This window comes from Bufo gargarizans, unplaced genomic scaffold (assembly GCF_014858855.1).
Source record: "Bufo gargarizans isolate SCDJY-AF-19 unplaced genomic scaffold, ASM1485885v1 original_scaffold_889_pilon, whole genome shotgun sequence".
NCBI classification, from domain to species: domain Eukaryota; kingdom Metazoa; phylum Chordata; class Amphibia; order Anura; family Bufonidae; genus Bufo; species Bufo gargarizans.
In genome coordinates this window covers 364,156-377,396 of record NW_025334745.1, presented here as the reverse complement: position 1 = coordinate 377,396, position 13,241 = coordinate 364,156, and the positions used below count along the sequence as shown (strand labels likewise).

The following is a 13,241-nucleotide window of genomic DNA, read 5'->3' as shown; positions in this document are numbered from 1 at the left end:
GCAAGTAGATGAGGCAAATATATATTTTTTTACAGTTTACCCATTCTTTAGACGGGTGCACTTCTGTCTAGGAGCCGTTGATTTCAGTGGGGTTCTTTTGGCTTTAAAAATGGCAAAACATAGTATTAGTGTTGAGCGAACTTGTGTTTTAAGTTCGGCGTCTAAAGTTCGGGTTATCGAAGTATCCCGTTATGGATTCCGCTACCACGGACCATAACGGAATTTAGAATCCATAACGGGATACTTCAATAACCCGAACTTTAGACGCCGAACTTAAAACAAGTTCGCTCAACACTACATAGTATGTCTTATATCCGACGGCCACTATTCACTGGCCGTAAAAAAACAAAACAAAAACATCCATGTTTATAGCCCTATAGACTTAAACTGGCTGTTACAAGTTTTCCCAGTGACATGGGACTGCAGCCTTAAACCACAAGATAACCCAGCTGGAGCCATCAGGCTCGGTGAGATAAGAGACTGTTTTGTAAGCACTTCTACAACTCCGTTCTAGAGTTGTCCAACTGAACATTCAAAACAGCCGGCAAGTGTCAAGCAATTGGCTATAAAGGACAACATGAAAGCCGTCAGACGCAGCGTGTCTCTTTTATCCCTCACATACACATCGGTGGCGACCACTCTGCATATCCTGTTGATGAGGGAGATAGTAATCAATAGAATGACCTAGAACATTAAGGGTCTTTTTACATGGACATGTGACCAGGCAGATTATCACGTAGGAGCGTTTGTATAAATACTCGTTCCTGATAAGTGGCCTGTGTAAAAGGTGCAATCACCCTATGAACGAGCTGATATCAGTTTATCGGGTTATGGTTTTGTTTTTCTGGCCAAAAAAAATAAAAGTTATTTTTCTGGTCAGAAGAAGAGAAAAACAAGCAGATCTTGTGCATCAGTTATGCACACATGGCCCCCATTGGAAGCATTTCTGCCTGAGATCCGTATAGATAATAAAAAATAAAAAAAAAGTCTAAGATAGAAATGGCGGAAACAGATGCCAAATGTGCATGCACAGGATGTGTGTTTTTTTTTTGTTTGTTTTTTAACAGAACTTTGTTTTTCTGTTCTGGTAGATCAGAAGAACGGAAAAACAACGGCATGTGAACTCTCGACGCCTTAGGCCTCTTTCACACAAACGTATTGGTTCCATGCTCTGGGGACAGCAATTTGCAGTCCCCAATGCACGGGCAACATCCGTGCGGCGGCCGGGACGGATCCAGACCCATTCAACTTGGAGTTGTGATCCGTCTGTTCCACAAAAATATAGAACAAGATCACATTTTTTGCGGAACAGAAGCACGGCTCGGAACCCCGCGGAAGCACTCCGTTGTGTTCTGTTCCATGCTTCCATTCCACACTGCATCTCAAGTGAACGGGTCCGCATCCATGATGCAGAATGCACATGGCTGGTGCCCCGTGTACTGCGGAACCGCCATATGCGGCCACGGGAGCACTACGGCTGTGTAAAGGAGGCCTGACAGCTCCTTCGTTTTAAGGTGGTCATACACCTTCAGTAGCTGTTGGCTGAATGCAACATTTCTCCCAACTCTTCCACACTCAGCCAAGCATGAATGGGTTTTCAGTCGCGAGAGATGGGGCAGTTTATTGGCCATTATCCCCAATAATCACTGCATGTAAAAGGTGCCACTGACTAACAAGCAAATGCTCATTCGACAGGTAAAGCATAGTGGATGCAGACAGCAAATCATCCTGTGTAACAGAACCCGAATGCAGACAAGCAAGTGTTCCCCTACAAAGGATGATTACTGCATGAAGGTAGCTCTCGCCTTCTGACAAGCAGGCAATTATCAGGAACACACTGTTCATTACAGATAACTGCCTGCAAAGTAATGAGGTTGTGTGAGATAATTAAAATAGACTTATAGGACGACACCCTATAAAAATCCCCAAATATTTTTTCTAGCTGTACTGTTCCGATTCGTCCACCACTGTTTGTAGACAGCATGTGACTGCTGCACCCGATCACCGTCCTCCGTGCTGGACAGTAACCGGCTGCAGTGGTGATTGTAGACAGCATGTGACTGCTGCACCCGATCACCGTCCTCCGTGATGGACAGTAACCGGCTGCAGTGGTGATTGTAGACCGCATGTGACTGCTGCAGCCGATCACCGTCCTCCGTGATGGACAGTAACGGGCTGCAGTGGTGATTGTAGACAGCATGTGACTGCTGCACCCGATCGCCGTCCTCCGTGATGGACAGTAAAGGGCTGCAGTGGTGATTGTAGACCGCATGTGACTGCTGCACCCGATCACCGTCCTCCGTGATGGACAGTAACGGGCTGCAGTGGTGATTGTAGACAGCATGTGACTGCTGCACCCGATCACAGTCCTCCGTGCTGGACAGTAACGGGCTGCAGTGGTGATTGTAGACCACATGTGACTGCTGCACCCGATCACCGTCCTCCGTGATGGACAGTAACCGGCTGCAGTGGTGATTGTAGACAGCATGTGACTGCTGCACCCGATCACAGTCCTCCGTGATGGACAGTAACCGGCTGCAGTGGTGATTGTAGACAGCATGTGACTGCTGCACCCGATCACAGTCCTCCGTGATGGACAGTAACCGGCTGCAGTGGTGATTGTAGACAGCATGTGACTGCTGCACCCGATCACCACCCTCCATGATGGACAGTAACCGGCTGCAGTGGTGATTGTAGACAGCATGTGACTGCTGCACCCGATCACAGTCCTCCGTGATGGACAGTAACCGGCTGCAGTGGTGATTGTAGACAGCATGTGACTGCTGCACCCGATCACCGCCCTCCGTGGTGGACAGTAACCGGCTGCAGTGGTGATTGTAGACCGCATGTGACTGCTGCACCCGATCACAGTCCTCCGTGATGGACAGTAACCGGCTGCAGTGGTGATTGTAGACCGCATGTGACTGCTGCAGCCGATCACCGTCCTCCGTGATGGACAGTAACCGGCTGCAGTGGGGATTGTAGACAGCATGTGACTGCTGCACCCGATCACCGCCCTCCGTGATGGACAGTAACCGGCTGCAGTGGTGATTGTAGACCGCATGTGACTGCTGCACCCGATCACCGTCCTCCGTGATGGACAGTAACCGGCTGCAGTGGTGATTGTAGACCACATGTGACTGCTGCAGCCGATCACCGTCCTCCGTGATGGACAGTAACGGGCTGCAGTGGTGATTGTAGACAGCATGTGACTGCTGCACCCGATCACCACCCTCCATGATGGACAGTAACCGGCTGCAGTGGTGATTGTAGACAGCATGTGACTGCTGCACCCGATCACAGTCCTCCGTGATGGACAGTAACCGGCTGCAGTGGTGATTATAGACAGCATGTGACTGCTGCACCCGATCACCGCCCTCCGTGGTGGACAGTAACCGGCTGCAGTGGTGATTGTAGACCGCATGTGACTGCTGCACCCGATCACAGTCCTCCGTGATGGACAGTAACCGGCTGCAGTGGTGATTGTAGACAGCATGTGACTGCTGCACCCGATCACCGCCCTCCGTGGTGGACAGTAACCGGCTGCAGTGGTGATTGTAGACCGCATGTGACTGCTGCACCCGATCACCGCCCTCCGTGATGGACAGTAACCGGCTGCAGTGGTGATTGTAGACAGCATGTGACTGCTGCACCCGATCACCGCCCTCCGTGATGGACAGTAACCGGCTGCAGTGGGGATTGTAGACAGCATGTGACTGCTGCACCCGATCACCGTCCTCCGTGATGGACAGTAACCGGCTGCAGTGGTGATTGTAGACCGCATGTGACTGCTGCAGCCACACAGTGGTAGGACGTCAGGACCAGCATTGGAGAAAGGGGAGAGTCTTTATTTTAAAACATCGTAGGGATAATCTAAGATTGTTAAATAATCTCAGAACCTGTTCAACTCACAAGAGAGCAAAATAATTGGGCATTGAAAACCACATCCAATTCTCCTCTCCCAGCATAACCTGTTGGGGACTCTCGTGCACATAATATAGTGGTGGGTTGGGCTGACAATGATCAAAAGGTAGTCTCAGCATAGACAATGGGGGCATATCGCTAGGATATGCCCCCATTGTCTTACAGGTGTGGGTCCCACCACTGGGACCCGCACCTATATCGAGAATGGAGCTCGGCCATTTTCGGCGGCCCCATAGAAACGAATGGAGGGCGGCTACGCATGCTCAGTGCGCCCTCCTTCACTTTCGGGGCTCCATTCTCGATATAGGTGCGGGTGCCACCTCTGCGACTTGTACCCATCAGACAATGGGGGCATATCCTAGCGATATGTCCCCATCATCTGTGACAGACAACCGCTTTAACATAGTAGCCATGGGACCTGCACCTGTAAGACAATGGGGGCATATCCTAGCGATAGGCCCCCCATTGTCTGAGATGAGAAAACCCCTTTAATGTAATTCAGTTTTTTACGGTGTATGCCCTTCCCCCTTTGTTGGAAGAAAACGCAGCATAAAAACACAGGTATGTTATTGCAAATACCAAATGCTTTTTTTTTTCTTGCTACAGGTGGCAACATCCCTTAGGGCTCATGCACACTAATGCATTTCTCCATTCCAGCTTTTTGTGGCCTGGATGCAGAACCATTAACTTCAATGGTCCCAAAAAATAAAAAATTTTTTTTTTATAAATCGCCATTACAAACAAGGATAGGACTGTTCCATTAGGGGCCGGCCGTTCTGTTTCGCAAAATGCACAAGGCCGGTATCCATGTTTTGAAGATCTGCAATTTGTGGACCGCAAAACGACAACGTCTGTATGCAAGATAACCTCCACCAAATGCTTGCTATTCCAGTTTTGATGGCTGTGCATCGATGATAAACTTAGGGGGTCATTTACCAACATACTTACGTCAGATTTTGGTGTAAAAGTAGTCACAAGACACCTTTGTAACTTTTCAAAGGACTTATAAATAATGGTCCTGCTCCAGCAGCTCAGACCACCGGTCTTTGCAAATGACCACCTTACAGGCTTAGTGGTATTCCAGTTGGTACAAGTTATTCCCTATCCAACTGGAATATCCTTATAGGAATGAAAGGATCATAGCTTGACATAAGACGTCCTGATCAGTATCCCATTAGAGGACATGGGTTGCAATATCCACTGACAGCCGATTTGTATATACAGTTCATACATCTGAAGGCAGTTTGATATATACCACAGGATGGGCACGATAAAGCGCAGTATAGGGTTTTTACTGTATCCCTCAGTATAGGAAAGCACAGCCTACATTTTCTGTTTGGTGCATAGGACCCTATGGCTACATATGGCACATACCCCCTCAAGCCTTCACGTCATACACAAAACATGGGAGCAGAGTACTGTTCATAAGGACAAACATGACATCATGAAAGTAATCCTGAAGACTCCTGTAGTCAGCCTCTCCCTAGTCAATGGCAGTTGTTGTAATCAATGGATGATCTTATATAATGAGGCCTGGACACCGGTTAGTAAATGTCCGAAATCTTTGACTGCCACTCGCAGAAGCCTTTCCTTAGTAAGAAAATACAAGATTATCCACACAAAACAGAATTACACATATATCAGTATTTAAAAAAAAAAAAAATGCATATTAACAACAGCAACATTTCAATCTTCAGTAGCAAAAATACATTCTCAACTCTTAGTTTGTCAATAGGCAAAGGCTTTTTCGCCAGATGTTAGGGCGCACAGTTACAACACATTTAGGGCACATTCACACGAGCACACATTGTGGTCTTCAAATAACATATGCCGCCCGTGTGCATTCCAAAATTTGCGTAACGGGAGGCCCATTAGGCTAGATCAGGCATGGCCAACCTGAGGCTCTCCAGCTGTTGTAAGACTACAACTCCCACCATGCCCTGCTGATAGCTGTAGGTAGCCTGGGCATGCTGGGAGTTGTAGTTTTGCAACAGCTGGCGAGCCTCAGGTTGGCCATCCCTGGGCTAGATGCACACAAACGTATGGGTTTTGCGGTCCGGGGCATAAAAAAATAAAAATAAATCCATATGACTTTTTTTGCGGATCCATTGTAACAATGCTTATCCTTGTTCGCAAAACGGACAATAGGACATGTTCTATATTTTTGCGGAGCAACGGATGCGGACAACACACGGAGCGCTGTCCGCATCTTTTGCGGCCTCATTGAAATAAACGGGTCCGCACTCGTTCCGCAAAATTGCAGACTCATGCATACGATCGTGTGAATGAGCCTTTGATGTAGAGAAATTTAAATAGTGGCTTTAGCTACACAAGTGAATAATGGAAAAATAGGAGCATGGATAGAGGTTTACCAGAAACCTGCTCTAATGTCCCCGTCAGTCTGTCCGTACATTCATGTGGTCACTTTTCAGGGGGTTGACAATTGAAATAAAAAAATAAAAAACCTGTAACCCATTCTGGCCCTTTATTATCCCAACCCCTAAAATATCGAAGCAGTTAGTGAAGTCAGCAGTGTCTCATTTAGGCCAGGTACCAGCAACCTCCGGCACCGCAGCGGTGCTCAAACTACAATTCATTTCTATGGGAGTTATTGTATTGTACAGTGACAATAAAGGCATCTTATAGAACAGCTGAACAAGTGGGGATGCTGGGAGTTGTACTATAGTAGCAACAGGAGTGCCGAAGGGTGGCGACCCCCAATTTAGGCTCAGGATACAGCCATACAAGGCATTCTTTCCAGAGCAGAAATTCTGCGGATGTCACCCAGGGCAGAATCCAACATACATTGATATGCTCCGCAAAAAACACACACACACACACTTCCTAAAATCTCCCACCACTTTGCTGGGACAGTGAAGCTCTTTGGATTTTCTGCACACAAAGCTATAGAATATACATCCCGTTTGCACTTACCCCAAGAGTGGCTGGAACTTTGGATATAGTCTAAATCAGTCATGCTCAACCTGCGGCCCTCCAGCTGTTGCAAAACTACAACTCCCAGCATGCCCGAACAGCCTACAGCCGGGCATTGTGGGAGTTGTAGTTTTACAACAGCTGGAGGGCCGCAGGTTGAGCATGCCTGGTCTAAATAATTGACCACGTAACGCAGTTAAACGTGCAAGGGACAATGCAATTCCCTCAACACCAGTAGCCAACACCCTAGACCAGGGATGCTCAACCTGCGGCCCTCCAGCTGTTTTAGGCCGACACCATGCCCTTCTGTAGGCCGATAGCTGTAAGCTGTCCAGGCATGCTGGGAGTTGTAGTTTTGCAACAGCTGGTGGGCCACAGGTTGAGCATCCCTGCCCTAGACAGACTATCCTAGAGCCCATAAAAACCCAAGTACAAATGAAGCAAATGTAGTTTAATTCTCAGTAATAATGGTTGCTAGAAAATGGTCGCGCATGTGAATTCCCAGTCTCAACCTCCTTCTTGTAACAGTTGGTTAGCAGATTGGCTTTTTTGGTCAGCTTTGTTAGGACAGACAAGAGCCCTCTTAAATGATGCTGAAATTGGTCCACTAGGTCACCAGTCTCTTCCTCTGGCGCTTCCTTGTCAGGGCAGCGATCTTCCGTTTTTCCGTTTTCATGATGCACGCCCCATTTCATGTCGTTTCTCAGAGACTTCAGAAGGAGATAGGAATCATAGAGATTATTGTTCTGGCCAAGGAGATCCTTAGGTTTGATGGGCTCTTCCGGTTCTTCTTTGGCTGGGGTAATGTCCTGTAGCATACTGGGAACCATGATCGTCTCATCCATGATGGTCGTGGCAGTGTTGAAACGGTGGATGGCATCTAGGAGGGAATGGCGGTGCGGACTGTACTCTGACACTTCCATGGCGCTTTAGTCTGAAAATAAATAAATTATATATAATTAGACCACTTAACTTTTTTGCACACTTGTTTTAATGGCCTTTCCACGGAAGCTGCGGTGGATGAGGGGTTGGTAGCGCCTAGGCCACATGTGGGATAAAATGTGACACCTCATGGCCTAGGGAAAGCTGCGAGAAGGCCGTGGCGCTACTGCCATTGTCTTCTCAAACAGCTGATCAGCGGGGCTTCCAGGTGTCGGACCCCCACTGATCAGATCCTGATTTAGGCCTCATGCACACAGCAGTTACCCGGCACGCAAAGAGCGGGTACGCAATATGCGTGCACCGGCCGTGTGCTCCCCACATTACGGATGCGGACCCATTCACTTGAACTTCCGTGGTGCTTCTGTCCATGCCTCCGCACCGCAAAAAAAATAAGAAATATAAAACAAGTTTTATTTTTTTGCGGTGCAGACGGATCACAGACCCATTCAAGTTGAATATATCTCGATCCTTCCCGACCGCAGCACGGATGTTGCCCGTGCATTGGGGACCGCAAAGTTCTACGTTTAGGCATACAAATACCGCCGCAAAATGCTGACTAGAGAACCGCTTTGTAAAAGTTGGTTAAACTTAATCTTTTTGCTTCTTTTTTCTTCTGCAGTTGTCTCCCTGAAAATAGTGTTAAAAAGCACGAGGTTTGTAAAAATGGCAGTTTCAAAACTGAGATGTACTAATGAAGTATCTAAGGGTCTGGGTGTTGTGATCCTAGGAGAGAAGAAGTGGCCCCTCTCTCTGGAGCAGATATGCCGAGCATGCATGGGTAGAGGTAGGTGGCTGTTGACTATCCTCCCCTTACTTCGCTCTAAGCTCAGGCACACTTTCTTTTGGCATAACATCATGAGCCAGGTGTACATAGAGTACAGGAAGATGGTGCCACCCAGTGCTCCCCACGCTGGAGGAGAGGAGAGGCGCTGCCCAGGCTTAGTCACTTTTACAAAGCCGGTTTCTGGTCAGGGCTAGCCGTGGTGTTTGTAAGCCTAGCCCAAATGGAACCTGCACACAGAAATAGTCATTTTGCACATCTCCCACGTTTTAGCTTACAAATACTGTACTTATACACAACACCCAAGTGTGAATGAGACTAAAAAAAAAAAAAAAAAAAAAGGAAGAAGTTCAGGACCCAACGTTTGCAGCCCGCCATAAAACACCGACACATCCGGACTGTACTCACACAGGGATGTAGTGTGCCACCATTGTGCAAGCCATACAATGAATGTGCTCTGAATAAATGAGCCTTTGGCTTTTTTATCCTTCTGTCAAAAAAAAAGGAAGCAATGTAAACAGAGCCCAACCCTGCACAACGAGCAGACTTCAAGCATTGTCTGCAAACAGCTTGCTGAGACTTGTAGTTCAAAAAACAGCTAAAGCAGTTATGCCTTCTACAAAACATTAAAAAAGCTTTAAGAAAACTTTTAAATTTCCACTGCAATACCTTATCTGTGAGTCAAAAGTTCTAACCAAGACAGATGATGGGTAAGAGATCAGATCCACCCAAACCAAAGATCTCGGTCATACTAATTCATTGCCGGCTGTGCATCCCCTGATACATACAATACACCGCTCCCTAGACATAGTGTCGGTTACCATTAGATGGTCATCCTTCCTCTCTGTCCAGGTTCCAGCACAAAGTCCTTTCTTAAAAGACTTGGCACCTACAAGCAAGCAAGCACTGCCCCCTCGCCCAGCTGCTGCTCTATTTATGGAGGAGGCCACCCTGCTGCAGCTCTGCTCCTCAGCTGATCCTCTGCTATTGGCCAGCAGCGCAGAACAGCACACCCTCATCTCTGCACCTCTTCACTGCCAGAGGAGCCTGTCTGACGCTCACAAGTCCTGAGTCTAGGCTGTGCCCTGCGGCAGTGCGAGAGTTAAAAGCAGGATGTTATTCTCTGTAGGATTGGGGGGGGGGGGGTCAGAACAATGCTAGGTCTCTTTCACAATTGCATACTTGATCAGTATTTTGTATCTGTTTTTTTTTGTGTGTTTTAAAAAAAAAAGTTTCCATTATATTTTTCTGTGTTTATCATCCTTTCCTGGTTTTGGCATAGAAAAAAAAAATAAAAAGAGACAAAAACTAATGAAATACACAAGTGTGAATGAGACCTTAGGTTGGTTTCAACATGATCATTAGGGCGTATTTTTCTTCCGTTTCTGTTCCGTTTTTTATTTTTATTTATATTTTTATTGTAATTTTCTATAGAAAACAGGGGGGTAAACAGGATACCAAGGTCTAGGCACGCAGGCCATACTGATATATTAATTGCGAGTATAAATTGAATACAAAGTTGATACAAAGTCGATACATGTCAGACTTGGAAAAGACAAGCAGACAAATAAGTGTCTGTTCCGTTTTTTTACAGGTCCGTATAGGGAACCATACATTTCAATGGGGCTTAAAAAAAATTGGAAATGACTCCGTGTGCAATCGATCCGCAAAAAAATAAAAAGGATGTAACACAAATGTCATCCGTTTATTTTGCAGATCCGTGTTTTGTGGACCGCAAAATACATACATTGCATTGCTTGGACCAAACTCACTTCAGTTCCAGTCCTACTGCAGGTCCAATGTCTTATAGGCCTCATGCACACGACCGTTGTTTCATTCCATGTCCGTTGTTCCGTTTTTCGTGATTTTCTGCGGACCCATTGACTTTCAATGTATCCGTTGAAAACTCGGCTAATGCACCGTTTGTCATCCGCGTCCGTGATCCGTGGTTGCAGTCCGTCCAAAAAATATAACCTATCCATTTTTTTTTCACGGAAACGGTTCGCGGACCCATTCAACTCAATGGGACCGTGAAAAACCGCGGAGGCACACAAGATTGTCATCCGCGTCCGCATCCGTTTTTTTCCTATCATTTGCATGGCAAACTTGACTTAGACTTTTTTTTACTTTCCTTCATGTCTGGTGATCCTCCAAAAATAAAGGAAGACACACGGAAACAAAACCGGAAACAGATCACGGAACAACGGAACCCCATTTTGCGAAACAGAACACAACAAGGGTCGTGTGCATGAGGCCTTAGGGCGTATTTTTCTTCCGTTTCTGTTCTGTTTTTTTTACAGGTCCGTATAGGGAACCATTCATTTCAATGGGGCTTGAAAAAAATTGGAAATGACTCCGTGTGCAATCGATCCGCAAAAAAATAAAAAGGATGTAACACGAATGTCATCCGTTTTTTTTTTTTGCAGATCCGTGTTTTGTGGACCGCAAAATACATACTGTCGTGTGAATGAGCCCTTCGATTGCATTCACATGGCTCTGTGTGGTCCAAGTGACAGCTGCATTGCTTGGACCAAGCTCACTTCAGTTCCAGTCCTACTGCAGGTCCAATGTCTTATACTCAAATGATGCTGTGAGTACTGAACAGTACTGCTGATAGATCATTATGATGCAGTGAGCTTGGCTCACATGAGATGCAGTCGCGTGAGGAAATGTAGTTGCCACACAGACCACACACTGCCATGTCAATGCAGCCTTAAGGCCCCTTTCACACGGGCTAGAATTCCGTGCGGGTGCACTGAATCCGGACCCACACACTCCAATAGGGCTGTGCACATGAGCAGTGATTTTCACGCATCACTGGTGCATTGCATGAAAATCGCAGCAATGCAGGCCCCATAGAACGCAGCAAAAAGTAAATGAGGCTGCGTAAAAATCGCAAGCATCCGCAAGCAAGTGCGGATGCGGTGAGATTTTCACGTATGGTTCTATAGACGGCAGGACGTTCTGTGCCACAAAATGTGGAACACACACAGCCGGTATCAATATGCAGTGTAAACCTGCGGAGAGGATTTGAAGTCAGCAACATGTCGACTGCGGATTTCACTCTTTGCAATGGAGAAGCTGAAATCCACAGCCATTTCTGATTTCTAATGCAAAAACCGCATTCGACGCATGTTGTTTTTGCAAAAACAAAGGGGGTCATTTACAAAGTCTTTTTATGCCAGTCTTTTACGCCTTCATTTTTTGACATTTCACGCCGGCTTTGTTGTTGGAAGATGTCCATAATTTATCACGGGGCGTGCACCCTGTCATAAATTAGGTGCATCTTTGGTAGTTCTTGTGTAACACCCCAGAGTTGTGTTACTAAACTCTTCTACCCCGCTACAACCTGTTAAGAGCCTAAACCTTGTCATCTCATGTAATTTCACATAATATCCTCACAACTGTGCATTCTAAACCTTGTCAAATGTATAACTGTTGCAATTTTCATGTTCACCAGCAGGTGGCAGCAATGTTCTGGCAAGGAGCTAAGTTTCAGTTTAGTGTTTCTGAGCTGGAATAGTTCATTCCAGTTCAGCTCCCCCCTCTGTGAGCAGAGTGGGTTGCTCCCACATCCTGCCTCATGGGTGGAGAAGGAAGTTAGAGTGAGTGTGCCAGCCACCCCGGCTAGGAGAAGGCTCTGCGTGTAGAAGCTCCCAGATATAGGATCTTGTCTCGGCTGAGACATTGATCATCTATGTCGGTAAGACAGTCAGAGAATTCAGAAGGAGAATTCTCGAACATGTCAATGATGTTAAGAATAAGGAGGCGACCCTGATTGCGACACATGTGAATGAGGTCCACGATGGTGATCCCAGGTCCCTCCGCTTTACTGTTCTTGAATTGGTACACCCATCTCCCCGTGGGGGCGATTGGGATAGGAGGATCCTACAAAAGGAAAGTGAATGGATCCATAGACTCCGGTCTCAATCCCCCCATGGTCTTAATGAAAGACTCACATTTTCATGCTTTTTGTGACCTGTTTAGCTTCTTGGCCTCTAGGCCTATCCCTGATACATTCTTTTTTAGGGTCCAATTGAGCACATCTCTCTATTGATCGGCCACTACATTATGTTTCAGCTTATCGTTGCCAGTTATATCTATGTACACTGGACTCTGTGAGCGCCATTGGTCTATGTGAATATTATCTTGAAGGCTAACCATGGCCTTGTTTGAGAGACCGAGCGTGGCTGTATATATGTATTGGATTTCCTCTGGACACAGTGAGTGACTCTCTTGAATAAGGCCTTTGCTGGTGGTGGTGCCTCACGTAATTTATTTTGGTGCTTGGATGTAGATCTTTGCATATATACATCTGTATATTTTCCTCTCTTTTCTACAGGTATCCACTCTGGATCTACCACGCTAAAATTAAGTGCCTTAAACATCAAGACTGTTGGTGTTTGTCCCTCCCTCCCTTGCTCCCAGTAAGGTCATCTGGTCCAATCTTTTAACTGTACTATTGACCGTCATTTGACACCATTGTCAGCCGAACGGGTGTATCGCGGTTGTCCCAATATTCATTGGGCCTCCCTCCGTTCGACATCTGTCAATCTAGCTATCTAACAAAATCCATTTACCCCCTGATGATCCCACACCGTGGGGGAAACGCGTTGGGGTTGAGCACAGGAATGTCTGTGTGATCAATAGTTATCTTCTT

At 46.6% G+C, this 13,241-nt stretch overlaps 1 protein-coding gene across 5 annotated transcripts; it reads right to left on the bottom strand.

Annotated features, from left to right (window-relative positions):
• Positions 1-7,294: 7,294 nt before the first annotated feature.
• On the bottom strand, positions 7,295-9,546 carry LOC122924176 (mid1-interacting protein 1-B-like). Of its 5 annotated transcripts, none has more exons than XM_044275119.1 (3): positions 9,251-9,497; positions 8,990-9,071; positions 7,295-7,792 (listed from the first exon to the last, which is right to left on the bottom strand). In XM_044275119.1, exon 3 carries the CDS (start codon positions 7,779-7,781, stop codon positions 7,317-7,319), a length of 465 nt encoding a protein of 154 aa, XP_044131054.1. In that variant the 5' UTR covers positions 7,782-7,792; positions 8,990-9,071; positions 9,251-9,497; the 3' UTR covers positions 7,295-7,316. The 5 variants fall into 5 exon arrangements, with proteins under 5 accessions (XP_044131054.1, XP_044131055.1, XP_044131053.1 ...); XM_044275120.1 differs by having other exon boundaries at positions 9,403-9,487; XM_044275118.1 differs by lacking the exon at positions 8,990-9,071 and having other exon boundaries at positions 9,403-9,546.
• Positions 9,547-13,241: the final 3,695 nt, after the last annotated feature.